We start from the raw sequence: 22,386 nt of genomic DNA on the forward strand, positions 1-22,386 counted from the left end.
GCGCTTGTTCATGTCTTTGTGAAGTGAATCAGGTCTTTCTGCCACAATAATCTCCATCATAGTAGCTCCCACATAGTGACATCTATGAAGCCTGCAGGTGTGTACAAATAAGTGAATATTTCCTTAGTGACTGTAATCATCAAAGACTTTCTTTCCTTTTTTTTGTAAATCATTTTAATTTTTAAGTCATCCCAATAAATTTTGCACTGGCCTTTTTTAGGGGTAGGGGGAATATATTTCTCATTTAATATTCCAATATGATAAAATCACAGCTTTTAAAACCCAGTTTTACCACTGCTTTCTCCAAACTCACCCTACAGCTGCAGGTAGGCCAACAGGTGAGCCAATCACAAGCCCGGCAAGGGCAATTGACAGTAAGACCCCGCCTCCCGTCCACCTGTAATCCAATCCGCGTCCTTGTCACAGGTAAAACCGGCCTTAATTTCTAAGCATTGCCCCAAAAAGCGAGAAAAGCCGACAAAACCCGTTCTCTCAGGAGGGGACACCTTGTTTGTTGCCGTGGCCCTTATCCAGTGTTAGCAGCGGAGTTTTCCAGGGTGGTAAAGAAGACGGATCGGATTTTCAGTACCAACTAGAAAGTCCAGTTCGACCGACCGAGATGTCACAGGAGCATGACAAGTAAGTTGTCCTGACTCCTCTGTTAGCCCGCACAAAGAGCATGTTGACACTATAAGCTTGTAATACTGACTTTAATTGCTTTTGTGGATTTTCTGATTATTTTTGCAATTTATTTTTTTAAACAAATACATTCATTGCACTGACGGATTTTTCAAAAGCCGAGGTCACACTGTGACCTGCAGCTGCAGCCTTCTGTATTTTTCTCAAAATCGTGTCCTGATGTTCGTGTCGCATATAAGCATGAGCCTATTCTACGATCATTATAGCTCCTTTTAAAAGGGTAAGTGTGCTCTGTTACAGCGGGTTGCCAAGCGGGGAGTTGGTGTAGTCTCATAGTTTCCCATGGTGTTGTAACTCCGCTCGTTTCACCTGTCATGTTCGAGCCTGTACAGGTGTACCTCCACCTGTCGTGCGAGCTGGAGGCGACTGTTGGAATAAGAGCCGTCCCGGAGTAGAGATGGGCGGTTGTTTGATTTTGCCTTAAGCTTTAACTGTTATGTGGATAGTAGAAATGATGTTTGCTCAGGAATAGGCACAAGTCTCCGGCAGCAAGGTGTCAGCCAAGGAAAACTGCCTCTGCACAGGTGTAAAAGAGATTTAATGGAAGATAGAGCTTAAAATAATAAAATAATAAAAATAAATCAGTGTTTTTCAGATATATAAATGTTTAGTTTGAGATATATTCTGTATTCTGTGTGTGGGGGGGGGGTTTGAGGGCAGTGACAAGGAGACATTTGAGGGGAGTGAAATCGTACACCTGCTAGGCGTTGGCCCCACGACTAACATAGACAAGCGAGCACAGGGCTATCTGAGGTTTTCATGGATTTTACTCTACACTGCTGTGTGTGTTTTGTTTTGTTTTTTTAATTTAAAATGAGGGATTAAAGCTCTTTTCTCTAAATGTCCAAAAAAGTAGTGTTATTTTTTTTTTTACTGCTCCTGTACATTAAAGTGACAGAAGTCTGGACTCATGCTGCCTTACTCACTTTATTTCTTGACATCTCAGTGTAATTTTTGCCTGATCAGCAATCAGACTCTTCAGCGCTTTGGGGTCCTTAGGGACTAGTAAAGCGCTATATAAATACAGGCCATTTACCATTTACCATTGTTTTAGTAAATAATGGCTTATATTGCCTTACCTTAGATATATTTTTTTATAGCCAACACATAATGGATTATATCAGGTTGCGTTTAGATATAGGGTTACTAATTATCACTTTCTCTGACCACTGGGAGACAAAAAAGTTGTATTTGTTGTAGATACTCAACATGGAAACTGATCCAGTCCGTTCACACTTTATAATAATTACTTTGTTGGATGTGGTTGCAGGATGGCTGAAGAGGGGATATATGCGGTTTCCGAAGTTTGTGGATGAAACTTTAATAACAAGAGCTCCATTAATGACTTTACTCTGACTGGGGCTTAACGCGTCTCAGCAAACAGAAGCTGTGTAAACATTAAAATTTACTGTAAACAGGTGACTTCAGTGCAAACGTCGCAGGCTCATCATCAGCCGTTTCGTTTTACTTTAAATGTAATGCACCCAGGTTCAAATAGCTTAAGGTTGCACACTGTGCACAGCATACCAAGGCGATGTTGAATTTTGAAGAGGAAGAGAAGGAGCGCGAGGCAGGCGGCGACTGAGCGTTAAAATCTCATGATTATTTGTCACAAACAAGTTCGTTTGCAAGCACAGCGCAGGAATGCAGCCGGGTCAGATGCGTCACATGCGGGCGGCTTCTCAACCAATGAGTGATCCCCGAACTAGAGTCGTTACACTGGACGATCCTGTAGAGCATCTTTTTCTCGATACACCTTCTGCCTCTGTGGTTCAGCGGCAGAGATTTGTTGCACAATCCTCGAAAAGCCTGACCAACTGGTCCTGCAGATAAAAAAAAAACATCTACATGGGTGATCTCTCGCTCTTATAACCTGTTTGTCTGTTTTGAGCGACACTGAGATTTCAGGTCCCGGTCTGGAGAGCTTATGTGGAGTCAGTGTGGAAAATAAGTCCATAACAGGAGCTGAATCCCTTCTAGTATGGACGGCTCTTCCCTTTTGCTGCGCACATCCATGGCTTTTATTTCATGTCATTAACTGCTTTGTATGCGGTAACTAAAGCACACACTCTCCCCCTTTTAGCAGTAAACGTGCGGTCCTGGTTCTCCAGAACGAGCCGGGTTATGGCGGCCAGCGTCGCTCTTTCACCACAGAGGATGAAGCCTGGAAATCTTTTCTGGAGAACCCGCTGACAGCTGCCACCAAGGCGATGATGAGCATAAATGGAGACGAGGATAGTGCCGCAGCTCTGGGTCTGCTCTACGACTACTATAAGGTATCAGGAAAAGCTCAGCAGGAATAGTTTCTCCCCTCCTTCTATGAGGAGTAGTGCAAAATCACATACTGGAGGAATAGTTGCCAGGTTCTTGCAAACTTTCCCTCTGTGATCCTCACCCTTAGTGACATCTGATCATTAAGTAACATCTGTGAGACAGAGTCTACATTATGTCATGTAACTGATCTAACTATGAGTACAAACAGCAGGATGACCCAGTCTGGTAGATGTGATGTGGTCAGACGCTGAGCGGCTGTGTTTACTCTCGTATACAGGTGCCCAGGGAAAAGAGAACAATACACCAGCCCAAGACAGACACACTGGTCTCTGATGTGGATCCCAACAAAAGGTAAGCGGCAGTCCTCTCCGCGTACCACCTCCCCCTTTAAAAATAAAAGCACAGCAGAGGGCAACAGCAGAAAACAAGAGAGCGATTCAAGCTCTTGTGATATGATTTTTAAATTCTATTTAAAAACTGTATGCACATTTATTCTCAGGAGTGTACCTGTTTTCTCCAGAGCAGCAAGGAAAAATGATTATTGACATTAGGATTTCTTTTGCTGCTTTAGTCAGGCGTACTAAAATAGCTGCTCCGAGTGTCATAGAAGACAACTTTAAATTCTCAAAAAAGGAAGGAAAATGTCCGGTGTACAAATTCCTTTGTGTTATCAATGGGTCGTTAATCAGTTCTCAGGCATGGCAACACCAAAGGTGAAACCCAGGACTGAGAAAAGGGAGAAGCAGAAAAACATATCATATAAATAACCCATTGTTTCAAGGTTTATCAAAGCAATGATGTATTGTATTGGAGATCTAAAATTTATGTGCACTTCTACTTCGTCACAGGCACCAGATCCAGGCCGGACACTCCATAGTCCAACTCCAGGAAGCCAGTATGGAAAACAGGATCCCGGTGCTCAAAACTCCCTTCAATATTCTTCAGCTGGGCCCAGACAAGAGAGCCCACTTTTCTTCACCAGGTCTGCTCTGATTCAGCAACACAAACAGAAAAAAACAGAAAAATTTAGAAACCTGATGATCAGTTAACTGTTTTGGGTTTTTTTGCTTTGTTTTGTTTGTTCAGATACTACTGTCACAGTTTCCATTGCCACCGTGCCAAACCAGACTATCAAGACAGAGGTTCCCACTCACGGCTTCTCGGTGACTGTGCCAAACAACTGCAGCGAAACGGAGAGCCACGTGGGCGTCTTTGACCGCCAGCTCACCCACAACGCGGTCCATTTCAGCCCTGGCACCCAGGCTCGTACGCCCCCTGACTCCACCTTTCCCGAGAGCTTTAAGGATGGTTCCCAGGAAGTGAGTGTTTCGATGCCCCCCCCCCCCCCCCCCCCCCCGTCAAAACCCTGCCAATGCTCTCCCAGCACCCCCTCCACCCCACCTCCTCCTTCTCCTTCGCGTTCCTCTCCTCTCCCCTCTCAGATCTCTCCCATCAGACAATAGGATATTCACCCGATCCCATGGAGCCAGCGGTGGGCTCAACCTTCCCTGGTTTTATTTGAACATGCCAAAATAGTGGCCAGTGTGTTATTATGCCATTGTCTCACCAACACAATAAAGTGCTGTACTTTTCTCCTACAATAGCCAAAGCCCTTTCTCTCTCCTCTTTCTCTTTTTAACCTGGAGGGGAATTACCTCAGAAAAGCCAACAAAACCCCTGTACAGGAGGGGGTGGAGGTGGCCGCAGAGCCATTTTTTTTAAACAAAAACCAAAATGAAGGGGAATAAAAAACACCAAAACAAACTGTTATACCTGATGAGAGAAAGCCTAGCCTAATAAATGACTAGAATGAAACACAGTGTTCATCTAGTTGCTTACACAGTTTGCTAGTTGAAGAAAATCATCTAAAATTTATGCAAAGCAGCTGTTGTATTTCCTGTTCCCATGCTTTGCTTGATTCTGTTTTCCTTTTTTGCGCTTCAGGTGTTTTCCCTTCCAGGAGATCTCCAGTTTCGGATGACCTCCATGACGCCCGAGGACTACACTCAGTTTGACACCGTGCCGGGGTAAGTCGCCCTGCCGCCGGCCCACCGTCCAACTTCCACACCGCCATTCAGCTTTTGACACGGCACAGCAGAATGGCTTCATTCATCTCAGTCACAGGGGAGACACCAGACTCCCGTCTGTGTGTCTCACAAGTGTCTGCACATATTTAAAGCCCGCTAGGTGTTACTCTGCTGTTTCATTCGTCTCCTCGGATTTGTTTACAGAAGGGATTTTTTTTTAAACGCAGCGTGCTGTTGTTTATGGTATTCACTAGATTTGACCCTTATTTTTGTGTGTCTCAGGAATAATTTTGAGTACACTCTCGAGGCATCCAAATCTCTGCGTCAGAAGACAGGTGACGGGACAATGACGTACCTCAACAAGGGCCAATTTTACCCCATCACCCTCAGGGAGATTGACAACAAAGGCCTGCAGCAACCCATCACCAAAGTCAGGGTAAGAAAGAGCACTTAAAAAACCAGGAAATGACATATAATTCATTTCAGATCAATTCAGTTTTATTCATATAAAAATGACAACTACAGTTGTCTCAAGTCCCTTATATTGTAAAGTAAAGACCCTACAAAATACAGAGAAACCCAAAGGACTTGGCGACAGTGGGAAGGAAAAACTCAGTTTTAACAGGAAGAAACCTCAGTGTGGGGCAACCATCTGTCATGACCGGTTGGGGATGAAGGGAGGAAGACAGGAGAAAGTGTATTGCAAAATCTGATTATTGACAGTCATATTAAGGTATCACTGTGCTTTATTTTTTTTCCTCAGAGCGTGGTGATGGTTGTGTTTGGAGAGGAGAAGTGCAGAGACGACCAGCTAAAACACTGGAAATACTGGCACTCCAGACAGCACACGGCTAAACAGAGGTGCCTCGACATCGGTAAGTTCTGAAAAACGATGTTTTCATAATAAACCACATCGTGAAATAAAACAAACCAAACCGACCAGTTTGAGTGCGGAGACATAGCGGACACGCTAATCCTCATCTGTCTGCAAACTCAAGCAGCTGTTTGTAGGCACATCTTAGCAGGAAAAGGTGTGTTCTTTGATTGTGACAGCTCATTTTGCTTTTGATGGATTACTGTTAGTCTGTAACTTTCATAAATCTCAGCATATGTTGAAGTTACCTTACCTTTCTTACTTTTTCCGGTTTGTTTTTTATCATTTATTTAGATTTATTTAAATGGGCTAATTTCTTTTTTACTCGGCATAAAGCAGTTAATATGCTTTCAATACATCATTTATTAATAACCAACATCTGTTGCTCCAGCTGACTACAAGGAGAGCTTCAACACCATCGGCAACATTGAGGAGATTTCATATAACGCCATTTCCTTCACCTGGGACACAAACGAGGAGGCCAAAGTAAGTCAGTGGACTTAACGCATCCACACCCACATCCACACCTTCACAGGTACACGGCTGCCTGACACCCCCACTGACATCTCTGACACGGTTGTTTCTTGAACCAAGTCCAAACATGACAGTTCACTGTTTGCACTTCAGTGTTCCTGTCAAAACAAGAACAGTGTTTGGTTCTCAGGATCACCGGTGATCCGAGGCTTCCGCGTACTTCCTGGTCTTGAACGTTTAAATATGAGGCTTGACCTTTTAACAACAACAAACTTAGACACCTAAAAATAGTCCTCCTTTTCTTTTTGTTTGTTAAGGCCCCGTGCCTGAATGACAGTGTCAGGTGCCGAGTCCCCTTTATGGGTGATCGTCATCCCCTTTGCTCACTTTGATCCCCCCAAAAACAGTTGTTAAATATAATTAGTGGTTTTAAAAAAGAAGAGTGAGGATGCGGTCATGTCGCAGTCACTCCTCTCCTGTGTGGTTACTCAGGTTGTGTAAAAACACAGAGGTGTAGGTGTGTGTGTGAGTGTGTGTGAAAGAGAGAGGTATTCCTACACTCTGTTCTTATATTCTTGACTGGTCCAACCTGCCTGTCACCCTTATTGTGATGTCGCATGTTTAGGTATTTTTGGACATGAGAAACAAAGAGTGCAGGAATGAGGAAACTCATTGGGAAGGGAGGTGACCAGATGGAACAGTTGTCAAACAAAATCCGTCAGAAAGGAGGAGCTCCTGTCCTCGTCTCCACTCATGATTGTTTATTTCTTTGTTCCCAACCCTCGTGCTGCCCTGTGGCTCTGCTCTGCTCTCGGCCTGAGATGGAAGACTACTGACAAGGTGGCAAACAGACAAAGAGACAACACAGCGCTGCCGCTCATCACCGGCGTACTTTTCTTTAGGCTACACTTTGGATAAATAAAGTCACATGAACAGACCTTCCTAAGCACACACACACTTATACACACACTCACGCTTGCATACCAGGATGTGGGTCTAACTGTCTCATGACTTGTGGCATGCATTCATAGGATGTTCATCCTTGTGTGTTTTTGTTACTTCACCATTTGTATAACCGCCCAGCCACATTGTTTGAGCATCTCATCAGCGAGGTGTTTGGTTACAGATGAAGGTGTTTGGCGTGTGTGTCTTTGGATGGATGTCTGAGAGGATCAGTTTGGGTTTCTGACCTTGGGAAGTGAGGTCAATTTACATGCTGATGGGATTTCAGGATATAATTAGGAGTTTAATCATTTGGTTGTGTTAGTTAAACTTGGTGTGTGTTAAGGTGAGAAGTCCGTTAGAGGAAGTACTTGTATGTGTGTGGTTTGCCCTTGGGCTGAATGCATAGCAGTATATGTGCATATATCAAAGTGTACTGTATATGTAACCCTTATATAGTCCTGTGATGATGGAGGTAATAAAGGTTATAAGATGAGGAACAAAGGCAAAAGTTATGTAAGGCTTTACTATATCAAATCAAGGTTGCAAATCATATTGTTTTAGTATATTTACATCAAAACAGCACCAACATCCAAACTGTCTGCATGTGTGTGGTTGTTATTGATTGAAACAGCTCAAAAAAGGAAGAAAGAGTATTAGATCATCCACAGTAACATGCTCTATGGAAAAGCTTGTGACGCTGCATCAGTTCTCTTTAAAAGTACTTTTGTTATCAAGTCGAGTTTATCGATTTATTAAGTGCAGTTTTATCATATGATTTCCATGACTTCCATTACTCGTAATACTAAACTGGTTACATTTTAAATACTATAAGACATTATATTGAATGATTTGGATTCAAAGTAACACCTGGTATTCCTTTAGTGTGTGTGAATTTTTAAATTAATTATTAATTATTGTCCCCAATTAGGTTTTATGGATATAAAATGATGTATAAAATGTTTCTGCTCCAAACAGACTTTTTCCTTAACATTTAAAATATAGTTGTTGACCATTAAGGACCATTAAAGACTGTTAAATGTCTTCATTTGTGGAATACACCAAATGAACGACAAAGGCTATATTTATTTGTACACTGCTTAACAAATTAATTAAATCAATTCAAACTAAAATCTATCAAATTCACTGAACATAGTTCAGGTGGTTATAGCCAAATTTCAACACTGGACTTCTCTGAGAAGTCAGAAATAACCCGAGCATAATAATGACTTACTTTACTATTGTTCTGCTCTTTTGTAAAACAGCAAATTATATATATAGACAAGAAAACGCACACGTGTGGCAGAAACCTTACATTTGGTGGTGATCTAATAAATTTGTTAAGCACTTTCCCCTTGAGACTTTTCTATGTGGTATTTTTAAACCTGTCTTGATTGTGTGTTGTGTTAACACAGTTAGAGTGTGTTTTCAAAGCAAATAACCAGGACAAAGGAAAGTAAAATGAGCATGTAATTACTAAAGCCCACCAAAAGAGGCCAGCAAAAGACACTGAAAGCATGTGAGGCCTGACTATGAGATACCTGCTGCATCAAGGCCTTCCTGAAAGTTAAACGTCATCGCATTGGCTTCATGATTAAGAAGCAGTTTCTACTTTAATAAACAAACTTTTAAGTTTAAAGTTGTACATTAGTCTGCTTCGGTCCTCAACTTTCTTCCTCTCTCCTCCCCTCACAGATCTTCATCTCCGTCAACTGTCTGAGCACAGACTTCTCCTCTCAGAAAGGGGTGAAGGGTCTTCCCCTGAATCTGCAGATCGACACTTACAGTTACAACAACCGCAGCAACAAGCCCATCCACCGTGCCTACTGCCAGATCAAAGTCTTCTGTGACAAAGGCGCCGAGAGGAAGATCCGAGATGAGGAGAGGAAACAGTCCCGCAGGAAAGGGAAAGTTGTCGACCTAAACTCTGGGCTGGCTTGTAAGTTGCTCTTAAGTTTTAGGATAATCAGCTACAACATATCATTACTAAAATGACCAGAGGCTTCCACAGTACGATCAATTTTCATTTCAAGTCGCCCTGACACGTGTATTTGTTAAAATGATTTCCTGTATGTAGATGAAAACATCCCCTTAGTGTGTTTACCCCCTGCAGCTGTAGTTCCTCTGAGCTCTGCAGCATGTTTCAGCTTGCTTCAGCTAAACATTTTTATTTTGAAGACCTACGCTACAACTTCACTATAACTACACTCTAATACTGGAAACCAGAATAGAGCAAAGACAAGAGTAAATGTGGTCCTCATGTGTCCAGGAGGTTTTCCTCTGCATTTGCTGGATAACTTTCAGCAAACATGTATTCAATCAAACCTTGTTTCACTCATGTCGTGTTATGTTTGACTTCATCCTACTGCATGAATATTAAATTGCTTCCTGCTGTCTTCCCCTCAAAGTTGCAGACATGAAAGTACCAATGCTCCAGAAACGTAACGATGTGACCATCTTTAAGATGATGACTGATCTCGAGACCCAGCCTGTCCTCTTCATTCCCGACATTCACTTCTCCACCTTCCAACGTCATGTGAGTGCCGATCAAAGCCGCAAAACTTTTTTTTTTTTTTAGGCCACCACTGAAAACTGTATGTTTCCTGCCATTCCCAAAGCACGAACGTGTCTGTTGCAACATTCATAGCATCTTAGGTGGTCCATAAACAGTTTGTTTTTCAGCTTCCGCCCACTCGGCTGCCAGCTGAGTTGAGGTGACCTGCCTGCTTGCTAGTTGGCAAGAATAGAGAGTTCTGGTTTTGAGCTTTGATACAAGTCCTACATACTGATGGCTAGGTTTCAAACTGGTTACTCACACCATGATTCATTTACCAGTGACTCAAAACAAACCGGCATACAACCACCTTGATTTATGTGTTCATATGCTCAGAGCAAAAAATAGTCTTGGTGCACAGGGAGAGAGGAGTGCAGTTTTCCTGTCGGTTTGTGGAAACATGTTGCAGAGGATGAGGAGAGATATAGGAGTTTACCTGAACTCTGCAGGTTATCTGGCTTTTTTATGAGTTTTAAACGGAAGGAGCGCCTCTTCTTTAGAACTGGACTCTGAGCTCTGCCACAGTGAACACGTCACATAGCACTTTCAAGATGAGCACGCCACACGGCGAAGCATGCACACCTGACGTGCTCACATGAGTTTACCGGGCAAAGGATACTGTTTTTGAGAAATTCCACTAGGTGTGAGCTTTGACTGCCCCCTGTTGGTAAATGATGCAAGTAGGACACCAACTCCCCCCCCACCCCCACCCCCTCCCCCTTCTCTCATGCATGTGACGTTTACATTAATACCAGGAAAGCAGAGGAAGAGACAGGAGGTTGGTTATTTTTGGGGATGCCATTGACATTGAACCTGACCGAACTCTCTGCAGCCTCGCTATCAGTTTTTGATAACCAACGGGTTTGCTGATGTTCCTCTCAGAATAGAAAATCTATTCACAGCAATGCCTGTAATCGATACAGTCAAAGGGCGAAAGGCTAGAAAAACAACAGCCTTCCAGGAATTACAAAAAAAAAAGAGTTGGATCATTTTAAATCAGAGGATCTGCTTTTTTACTTTGTTTCATATGATAAAAAAACTCTAATATTTATTAAGAGCCTGCAATCTGAAGGCATTAAGTTGATGTGTTTGAGACTAAATGGACAAGTTCTACTTTATTCTCACATTTTGCAGTCAAATTTATTCAATCGGGTGATAGATAAATAATGACACTAATCGATATTTGGTATTTAACACGAGCGCTAACAAGATAAAAAAGGAGTGCAGTTGCGTGAGCCACAAGATACCAGTGAGTCCTGTCAGTCCACCCGACCTGCACTTCACCGTCCACAGCTGTACAGACTGGTTTATGTTGACCAGTTCCAATTCTCAGTGATAAAGGAAGAATAAATGGGGCAACACAGGAAACTATTTGGACTCGGCTGTTGACTTTACCTTTGGCCTAGTTGACTGATTTAGCCACTACCATGAAGAGTTACGTGAAAAGTTACAACTGCAGGAAATTGGTTAAAAACGTTTTTGGATATATTTTAACAAATCATCATAAATATTTGATAACAATTAACTATAATGCAAATAAAATGTATTGTGAGATGCTGTATGTAGTTTGTAACCTTTATGTTGCATTTGAGTGAAATTCTTATTTTTCTCTGTTTTGCAGCCCTTCTCCACAGATGATGGAGAAGACAGGTGAGTTCACTTCACATTTGCTTCATGGTAGCTTTGAATTGCCGTGACCTTTGACACTTCCCGGTAAAATGCATACAGGGTTGCGGTTTCTAGGAAATGTACGTGAGCTTTTTTGTCTGTGCTCGTGCTTTATGGCCTGTCAGCCGGTTGTTGAGACCATTTAAGCAGCTGTTTGTGTGCGTGTGTGTTTCAACCACAGCTCGGGCATGAAGAGATTACCCTTCAGTGACGATGAGTTCGGTTCACCCCAAAACAAGCTGCCGAGAGTGGAGGAAGCAAAGAAAGGTACTACGTGTGTTTGCTGCTGTAGTGCAATGTCCACACTGCTCATGTTCTAATCAGCAGCCTTTGAGTGATGCTCCCCTGTGCGGCTGCGTGTGCGTGCGTGTCCGTCTGTGTTTGCTGTGGTCAGCGCCTGTAGCTCCACACATACATACACACAAACACACACACACACACTCTCCCTCGCTCTCGCTCTCTCTCTGGGCCATGTGATAATTCCAAGTCTTCCAACATATACACGTGCCCCAGCCCTCCACTGACCCAACGAAATACCACAGATCACTGCGTGCATGCAGACATCTATGCAAACAAGCATTTGCCCTTCACCACCTATCCCATTCATAGACACTACAATTTTCAATACATTACAAATCTGTAAATGCATGTTTTGAAATATTTTGTAGCTTAGGGAGGAATGTTTTAAACATTCAGGCCTGCTTCAAAGTGCTTCTGCACAAATACACCTCTCGTACCTTCACAAAGCCACACTCGACCTTGTTAAATACATTCTTGCGGAATGATGTTAACCACAGAGAGGGGAGGAAGGAGTCACCGATTGCATGTTTTTTCAAAATAATTTCATCAATAACTGGACACTTTTTTTCTCTTCTGTGGTCTTTAAACATGCTGCTTCATTTCAAGGGGACACAAGGCAGAAAAGTGGAAGTAACTACATTTAGAAGGTGCTGTAACACTGCAAGTGGTACAAACCCTTCTGTACTGGCTTACTGTTGTGGCAAGGTTTACTACCTTTCCACAGCAGTCATGTTTTTCCTTGTTGTAAAACTGTAAGCTTTGGGGACTTGTTGACGTCTCAGTGACGTAGAGAGTAGTCAGTCAGCTCCTGTGCAGGCTCCTCAAACTGAAATCTGTCATTATGTTTGGCTACTTCAGTGTAAATGTGTAAATCTGGCTTGTGTCATCATAAAAGCATCTCTCAGTTTCCCCTGTCTTGTTTGTTTTTAGTCCACATAAAGAAGTAGATAAATTAGCCACATACTCAGATTACAGCAGCAAACTGTATTATTTTTTAATTGTCTTAAAAATCTGTTGGAACCAGATCTAGTGTAGTATCAGTGAACCTTCTAGGAGCGCTCTATCTGAGATCTCTGCATGTTCTTCTGCAGTCTAGCAAAGAGATGGCTTGCAGTGTTATATATAGTATAGCTGCAAATGTATTAATGGCTCAAGGCATATGTGTACATATATGCATGCAGCTTCACCACTCTGAAAGTCCTTTGGAGATGTGGTAAAACCTCAAATCCTCAAACCCACACAAATGTACCAAAGCATCAGTAAAGCAGTCTGGTCTGACGCAGATAAACCCTTTTATGACTGCCGCTGACATTTGTCTGAGGTTGAATTTGTGTTTGTGTTCAGTCCATGAGCGTGCATGCTTTTCTTTGACGCCTGCTTGCCTCCTCTCTCTTTTTTCACCACACAGTCCTGCTGTACGTGCGCAAGGAAACAGACGAGGTGTTTGATGCCCTCATGCTGAAGAATCCCACGCTGAAAGGCCTGGTGGAAGCTGTAAGTTGTCCTCAGTTCACCGAACTAGCTATGGATTGTACTAAAGAACAGTTTCTTGCATCATCTAAGCTTTGCTGAGCCACTAACACAGGAATCGTGCAAAGTAGTGATTGGGGAAAAAATAAAAATGTGTTTTTTAGAATTGCACAGGGGACAAAAGGTGTTAATGGAGGGGAGGGTTAGGGGAAAAGATTTAGAAAAGACATGGAACGTGGAAATGTCCTGGGAAAAAAGTGGAATGGGTACTTCAGGGGTCATCAAGTTTAAAAAGATGAAAAAGAGTGTGAAGGTCATGGATATTAGTAATAGAGTACTTATGTGGAGTGGGTGAGATAACAGGTAGTAGAGGTGTTCTGTATTTCTCTTAACACAAATTTGTGTTTGTTTTGTTTTTTCCAACCAGATTTCAGAGAAGTATGAACTGCCTTATGATAAGGTTGGAAAGGTCTACAAGAAGTGCAAGAAAGGGTGAGTGTATACATGTTTATCACATTTCCACACTATGTTTGAAACTTTGTGAAGGAGGAAATCTGTTATCCATGAACAAATGAATACAAAATTCATAACGTGTATTTCTATATTTCTTGGTGCTTTACTGAACTGTTTCACCTGCAGATGAAATAGATCATTTAGTTATAACCAATCATATTTTTCCATTGTATTTCTAGACTAATGATTGGTTTTTCCCCTTTACATCAAATTATTTTATATATATTATATCATATAAATTATAACAAAATATATTTATATTATAATAATATATATAATTTAGTGCTGTCAGCGTTAATCTTGTTAAAATGACGTTAACGCCACAACCGCACTAATGCAGTAAATCTCTGTCAGCGAGTTAGCGCGGATCGCCCCGTGCATTGGGCTGCACGGCGTCAACACGTTACTGCGGTTAGCTCGTTAATGTGTTGACGCCGTGCAGCACGGGGCGATCCACGCTAACTCGCATTAACGTCATTTTAACAATATTAATGCTGACAGCACTATTATAATTAAATCACAACAGGTTCTCCTCACACATAAAGTAACGGTAAACTTGGGGATTAATTGACCAATCAGCAATTAGCACATGCAGATGAGGTAATCACGACCTGGGAGGAAATACGCACATGCCTTACAAGAATTACACTTATATAATGGGAGAAAGTGTTTATGCTAAGCTAACCAGCTGGTGGCTCTGGCATGGTTAGTCCTGCACGCACCCAAACTTAATGCTTTCTAATATGCCCCTTTCCAGCTCCGTGTCTTTATTCTTGAACTCCATTAGAGTAGCTTTGCATGAGTCACAGTTCAAAATAAGTGTATTTATTGTATACTGGGCCATTATGTGAAGCAAAAAATCAGTCTTTTCACCTCCCTTAAAAAACAGCTGTCTTCTCTTTGAAAGAAAGTAGGTGGGAGGGGTTACTAAGCCTAAATGACCATATTAAGTATTTCCCCTGTCACTGATGTCATACAGAGCTAAGAGTAGAAAAAGCTGTCTGAAATGATTTGTTTGGATCATATTGAAGTCCATGTTTTTGGCTCATATGGATTATTTGTGGATACACTGACGTATTTAAAACTTTGGCTATGATTCATATGAATATGTACCACTGCAAAATTACATATATGTCACAATAATTCATAATATTAAAAAAACATTTTAAAATATTTCACTTCAACACACTATTTTGTCATTTTGACAGCATTCTAGTCCACATGGATGACAACATCATCAAACACTACTCCAACGAAGACACCTTCCAGATCTCCATGGAGGAGTTGGGCGGCTTGTACAAACTCACCCTCACTGAAATCTGATTGGAGATGTGATAGATTACCCTGAAAAGAGGGGCTGAGGACAAATGGAGCCGTCAAGTTTACACTTCTGGCTATGCAGTGATTATGGACCTGTCATTCATGTTGTCTGCGTGTTGTATTAGCGTCCAACAGATGTTTTTTTGTTTGTTTGTTTCCTTTTTTTAAAAGCCATAGCTCTTAACGGATACTGGTTAGAGATGTAAGTTATACATTTTGATCATTATAAAGCTGTTTGTTTGTGCATAAGAATTAACAAGTGAGGACATATTTGACACTGACATGACACTTTTGCATTTAGTGAGAATATGAGCTGAGCCTCAAATGTCAGTGCCTGCTTTTGTATATTTTGCTCAGGCTTGCAGACCAGTTGAAGTGCTGCTATACCTCATGCTATACAAAGCAGCAGAGTTCATTCATTCATCAGAAGAAAGAGATTATCTTTCCCATTCTAAAGCCACAGCGCTGATGATCTGCAAAGTTTAGCGCCCAGAAATTCGTAGTAAAATGCCCTTGAATTGTTGATGAAGCTCCAGAGGTTCAGTGTATTAATACTAAACAAAACGTGGCAGTATTTAGTGTGTAAAACCATCATATAATTTGGTAGAATATTGTAAATGTATTTTTTTTTAGCCTAGAAGATTTTTTTTAGGTGCCATTAAAAAATGCTTTTTCTCAGATCAATTTAAATAATGGTCTCCTCTGTAAGTATTAAATGGTCACTAAATATGTTGATAATATTGCGAAAACAGAACTACCCTTTTCCTCTAGAGTAGATTCACAAATGCTGTAAAAATAGGTCAATTAATATCTAGCACAGTCTGTAATGGCTGTCCTGGAAGTGCAATATGATGATTCAGAAAACAAATCTCATCAATTGCCATAACATACACTATAGAAATCATGTTGTTGTTTTTTTATTTGTACATAGCAAAAAGAAAAAAGGGATCTAAATGATCTCTCTTTTGTATCTCAGTACTTATTGTGTATATATTTATTAAGAGAATGGATGTGGGTCATTGTTTTTTAACCATATATAGATTTCTATTTCATCATAATATAATGTTGTTGTTTTTTTCTTTTTATATGAAGTTATTCAAAAATTACACGTTCAGGAACACAAAGTTAACATCTTTTTGTTGTTTTTGTTCCCTAATAAAAGCTCTGCTGTAGCTGCTGTTTTGGTTGTGTAAGACTTTTTTTCTTTCTTCTAATAAGATGTTTTTTATTAAATATCAGATATGATGGTGGTTGATCTGTTGGGCTGTGGCAGAGATTAACTGTCGGTCCACAGGAGCAGATGTCTGGGCATCAACTCCAACCCTGCAGACAGGAAGTGGGCATGACAGGATAGCCTGGTGCAGAGAAGCTTCTCTGTCGGAAACCTGGCCACAAATTTCCACATACAGTAGCTGGCATGCTTTGATTGCGCTAGGTCCTGAAATTTGATACATTAATGCTACAATTAACATTTAAATTACTCATTTTTGTAAAAATGTAGAAAAACACAGTACCCACGCTTTAAAAATAAAGTTTACCACCCAGAGCGGTGTACTACGAAGCGATTATAATGACTTAATGAGCTATATCAAACCTGATCGGAGGCAGGTTATCCTTCATGTTTCGGTTTAAAATCATTTGGAAACATTACATTTCACTGATTCATTTTCACCGATTCTTTTATTTCAAACATGTTTTAAGTGTAAGTGAGAATATGTTTTATATGTGCAACTTGTCAAGTTGTAAATTACTAAAATCACTGAATTAAGTACAAAGTGTGCATCACAGAATTGTGCATGTATTAACTTGGTGATTTAGAAAGTGTAAAAATGCAGAATTGTAAGATGGCAAAAGACGTACCCTTAGGCCCCCTCCTCAATTCAGAGATGGTCTTTTCCTTTTCATGTAAATTGCCTCCTTGACTCCGCGCTCAAACCAGCATTCCTCCCTGTCCAGGATGTGTACATCAGCCATTCCCCAACTCTCTGTGAATGGTAGTCATGGCCATTAATCAGTGGTCTTTGATCAGTGATCTTTGATCAGTGGTTGTTAATCAATGATCATGAGAATTTGCATATTAATGACCTCCCAGTCCATTGTTCCCTCAGTGGTGCTAGTTTCATTCATTATGCAAACCAACCAAAACCAAACAGGAATATTTTTCTTTTTCTTCAGCCAATAAAAAAAAACATCACAGAAAACAGAAATACCCTTTCTAACTGGGCGAACAGCCTACAGCTTGCTATAACAGCATTAATTATAACTGCATTTATAATCAGCTGCACAGCTTTTGGAGAACGTCTTTCTCTCTATCCTGTTATCAATAGATGCAGATGTTGATTCCTGCTGTTCCTGTCTGTGGAGACAATCTTACAGCTTCTATCGGTGTGTTTTGGAGCAAATTAATGTTCTTAATATTAGTTCAATAAGGAAAGATCATAAGAAGGAGCTGAACATGATTTATTGATATACAGAATTTATTATCTAGTGATTAAGCTTGGATGGTCCATCACTACTGAATAGACACCCAGCATTAATAGAATTTAGGGCAAACAACCCCCTCACCCCGCTCCCCAGAGTCTAGAAGCTGGTGGTGGAGAAGATAACATGGAGGCTTGGATGGAGTGATTTGGGTAAGGCGGAGATGGAGAGGAGGCAAGTTGCACGAAGGAATCTGCAAGAGAGAATGAGAGATTAGCAGTGTGATTTAGGTTGAGAGTGAAGGCTGATTGGCTTAAAGAAGGAGGTCAGAAAGATGATTGGACTAGAGCCATGATGTCAGCATTGAGTTTTATAGTGTGGGAAAGTTATGTAAAGAATAGCCAAACACCTGGGAAAGCAGACAGACCAGTGAATGCAGGTCATGCTTATTGAACTTAGTTGTTTAGTCTGTCTATTTTTATTAGTGGTCATGTACAAAAGCAGACATTTCAGCATCTAAACAGGGATCCAAAACAAAAACCTGCAAATTAGTAGCTACCTGCTCTAACCTCCAGTTTTGTCTCACCAAAGTTACCCACCTGGCCCTGCTTACAGCTGTCAGTAGGTAGACTCATGCAGTACTACCATTTGTGGCTACAGAAGCAATCTGATCCCTTTAAATATATGATCATAAAAGAGGGGGCTCTCTTATGGTTCAGTTGTGCAGTTATAAAGAGGAGAAAGCACTCAGTTAGAATTTAACCAACCAGCCTCGCCAGTGTTGCCATGTTGCCATGTTGCCATGTTGCCACACTGCGATGCCTTCAAGTGTCTTCCACCATCTGTTGTCTTTTACTTTCTCATTCTGCAGGAGAATAGATTAGAAAAAAACTCTACTATTACACATGATGAAACTTTTTTATGGCTGTGGAAGCCCGATATAAATAAACTTGAATTATTTGCTTACTGAATAAAACTGTTTGTTATTATGTTTTTGTATTCTAAAATGTTGAATATGCAAATGAGCTCATTAAAATGCCCTGAAAGCTACTTTCAACTGTTCCCTTATTCACAGGAAGTCACCACAGCAGGTAGCTCCACATGTTTGATTTATCCGATTTTTTTATTATTTTTTTTTACAGCAGATGCTCTTTCTGACACAAACCCAAAGGGATTTTTGTCTCCTCCTGGGAGAAAAAAAAGTGTAAACCACCACATTATGAAGCCACAATGAGATTTTTATTCTTATTGAAATGCACTAATTTGCATAAATGATAGTGGATATATCCTGTAAAGACAAATAAAAATGTGTGTTTTGGACATTTTCTTTCAACTAGTTTGAGTTAGCATAACGTCTTGCATTAAACCCACTGCTGGTGTCATGAAGGAACTTCTGTTGTAAGTATGGATGACTGATCAGGAAAGTGGTTCCTGATCACAACTCTTCTCTTATATGATTTAAAGAAATTGATTTAAATTGAAATTAGTAAGTTAAGCGTTGGCACTGGATTTCAAAATTTCTATAGTTACATACGGCATTGTTACAACAGCAGATAACAACAGGTTATTAAATGTAGCCGAAAAAGACAACTAAAGTGACTGCGTAAACAAAGTGTAAAGTACAACAAGCAGTTCAGGGTTAAAATGAAGGGTTTAAAGTACTGCTGTATAGAGTTGTAAAGATATATTGCATAGGAAAGCTGAGTCATCTCTAGTGAAGTGTGCGGATGAAGAGGAGGTTTCAGAAGACCCTTCTCTCCCTGCTGCATGAACATTGTCCGTGTCCGCTCCTGATGAGTTCATTGCATTTTTAACACCATCCTTTTCCTTTTAATACCCAACAGACCACAGCTTAGTAAATGTAATTACAACAGACTTAGAAAATATTCTTAGGTACAAAGAGTTGCTAACACTTATAGTGAAGAACCAAAGCGAGCTTGCGCTGGCTGTTCCTGCAGAGATCCTCGGAGTTCCCGCTACAGTACAGAAACTGTACTACAGGAACTCAAGTGCTTTACTGAAGAGCAGTTTTAATATATTTGCACCGTTTTCTTCTTAATTTACTACTACTCTATAGTACATTTGTTATACTTTATACTATTTTCTACTTCTACTTTACTATAGTTTATACTCCATGTCATTTTTTAAAAGTTCTGATTACATATATAGATATAATATAGATATAAATCTACTAATAATATTAGAATACAACTGTTTTCAGGTTTAAGGCTGAACATTGACATGAATAACCAAAAGCCCCAAATTACTCTACGGGAACTGGAGAGGCACACTACAAAGAGGGAGGACACAAGAAAGGGCAAAGGGAGACTTGGACAATATATACACAAGGTAATGAGGTGAGGGGAAAACAGGTGGGAAACACAGTGGGAATAAATCTGGAATAATCAGACCAGGGGAAGTCAAACGAAATATAAAACACATGAGACCAAAAACCAAACACAGAGACACAGAGACAAGGATTCAAACATACAAACTAGGCACAGAAAGACAACCAGTACAACAATAGTAGAAGCACAAACAGGAACTAATAAACCCAAATTCATCTATAATCAAGCAAAGAAACTTAAAAACACCAGGGAATATGAAATTGCATCACTAAAAGAAGACTATAAATATTACATAATCCCTTCATTCTGGAGTCTTCTGTTATAATACAGCTGGTGGCCATCCATCTGAATGGATGATAGAGGGCCCAGTCTGGCTCTTATCGGTCTGTTTACCTCTAATAAAACCCTTTGAATGGACTGATAGGATCCAAAGTGGGTGTCCCTTCTCAAAACCAGCAGAACTCATAAACCCACAAAATTCAAAATTCAGTCAATAACCCAGGTGCAGTGATAAATGGATGCTTTATTACTAAAAGGAAAGATGCCCAGTAGTGGAAATCTAATTAAAATTATCTCCTGCTGCAGTGTTAAAGTCATACATACATTAATGAATTATGATCCAGTGATACAGTCTAATGTTTAATATTGTGAAAAAGACTACTCTGCACAAAACCATTTTTACAGTTACCTAAGTAGGATTATGATTTTTTCCTTAAGGTTCCAAATAATTTCACCGCACCACAAAGCAATGCATTTAAGGCCTGTGCAGTTGTGATACTGTGCTTTTGTTCTTTACGGTTTATTATTGCCTGTGGAAATTGTGTACATCACTGGCCATCTCTTCATATCCGCAGAATTTCCCATTGGTTGGCTTTTATCTATAAATCTTTGCTTTGGCTGGTTCCTTCTTATCTGTGTGTTTCTTTGTGTAAAAGCCACAACCAATATAGCCTACGCTATCACAACAGCATACAAATCTCAGAAATGGTTACAATGGGGGAGTTTAAGTCCATTTTAAAGGAGTGAGAGAATAGCCTTTTTGGTCAGTGCGATTGCCGCACACTTTTATCGCACATTATTCACTTATTTATGTTCACTTGTCTGTATGGAATATTGTGTTTGTTTTTTACTTGTTATATTGTTATGTGTTGTATTTGTTGTAACTTGTGGTGCCCTCATAGCCAGGTCTTGGGGTTGCTCATGAGCCTGAAAATGTGCTAGTTGTTTTTTATTAATTCTTTTTTGATGCTGTATTTCTTTTAATGCCCCTGAGTTTCATCGAATGCCCAGAATTAGAAAGACAATTGGCTGGAGTCCATATCTTAAAAACACAGAGAGCACATAGGATAGTGAGGTTCAACAGAGCACACACTGAGTAGACCTGAGCTGTTTTCAGACTTACAATGGAGCACAGAAATAGTTTGTAATGTAACTAATGTAGGTATTAGAAAGTGGGGATGATGAATAGAGCAGCACAGAGAACCAAGTGGCCCGACAGCCGCACAGAACAAAATTCAAAGTGTAATATTTAATAACAACATGGAGCCCACATCATTAGGCACCACACATCATTAGATCGTCTCCTCTAGGAAAGCTCCTCCAGGGAGCCCTCAAACCTGCCTCCTGTTCCTCATGTTGCCAGGACAACAGACAGCAAGCTTGCAGCACACAAGTCAGTCTCTCATAGCAACAGATTGTCTTCAGAATCCCATTCTGACCAATCAGGAGTCGGCTGCTGGATGAGAACTCCCTGTTGTTGCTCCACTCTTATGTGTAGGAGGAGAGGGGGAGGAGTCACATGGTGTGAGGTACATAAAACATCCTTCACTGCAGACTACTACAGGTCATCTGTGGCTGGAAATAAACACCAAAAAATTTCATCAGGAGCAGGAAATAAAATTGGTTTTTCCTCTTTTTCCAATAAAGTTGAGAGCGATTGCATACCAACTGTGATTATTAAGATGAAGAGTTCAGTCGTATTTCAGTGCTTTTTCTTTGTTTTGTTTGTTACATTCATGCACACTCAAAGGATTCTTTCAGTGAAGTTCCTTTAGAACTAGTAATTGTGCCAGTAATTGACACAATAACTGGTCATTGTAAAAATTATTAGAACAATTTATTAGACCTCTTCAATTGAAATGATATATTTAATACTAAAAATATAATAATTGTTGTTATCCATGAGCCTTCAAATGTATTGTTTTACAAAAAAGCAGAAAAAATAATGATTTGGCTTTTTTAATTAAAATGCCAAATTAAATGTATTTACTTGCATTCCGGAACAGAAACAAAATGTTTTAGTGGTTGAATGTTCTACATGATTCATTTCTCACTTCTCAAAAATGTACAGTTGCTCAAATCTGTGTACAAAAACCTGAATTTTGTTCAATGAATTCAGTAGGATTTATTTTTAAATATATTTTTGACAGATTTCTAAAATATTTGTGTTTTCTTGTTTTTATGACGTGTGGTCTAATGTATCTGTTAAGCACTATACAGCTG

At 40.3% G+C, this 22,386-nt stretch overlaps 1 protein-coding gene across 3 annotated transcripts; it reads left to right on the forward strand.

The window, feature by feature from the left end:
* The first annotated feature begins 451 nt into the window (after positions 1-451).
* grhl1 (grainyhead-like transcription factor 1) lies at positions 452-16,294 on the forward strand. 3 transcript variants are annotated; one of them, XM_082515419.1, is made up of 16 exons: positions 452-639; positions 2,783-2,975; positions 3,251-3,324; positions 3,822-3,955; positions 4,060-4,292; positions 4,918-5,000; positions 5,283-5,436; positions 5,764-5,875; positions 6,266-6,360; positions 8,986-9,229; positions 9,699-9,826; positions 11,466-11,494; positions 11,694-11,779; positions 13,221-13,306; positions 13,710-13,774; positions 15,004-16,294. In XM_082515419.1, exons 1-16 carry the CDS (start codon positions 620-622, stop codon positions 15,116-15,118), a joined length of 1,851 nt encoding a protein of 616 aa, XP_082371545.1. In that variant the 5' UTR covers positions 452-619; the 3' UTR covers positions 15,119-16,294. The 3 variants fall into 3 exon arrangements, with proteins under 3 accessions (XP_082371545.1, XP_082371546.1, XP_082371547.1); XM_082515420.1 differs by having other exon boundaries at positions 2,786-2,975; XM_082515421.1 differs by lacking the exon at positions 452-639 and adding an exon at positions 650-919.
* The last annotated feature ends 6,092 nt before the right edge of the window (positions 16,295-22,386 follow it).

This window comes from Aulonocara stuartgranti, assembly GCF_965226115.1.
Source record: "Aulonocara stuartgranti genome assembly, chromosome: 19".
Taxonomy (NCBI): Eukaryota; Metazoa; Chordata; class Actinopteri; order Cichliformes; family Cichlidae; genus Aulonocara; species Aulonocara stuartgranti.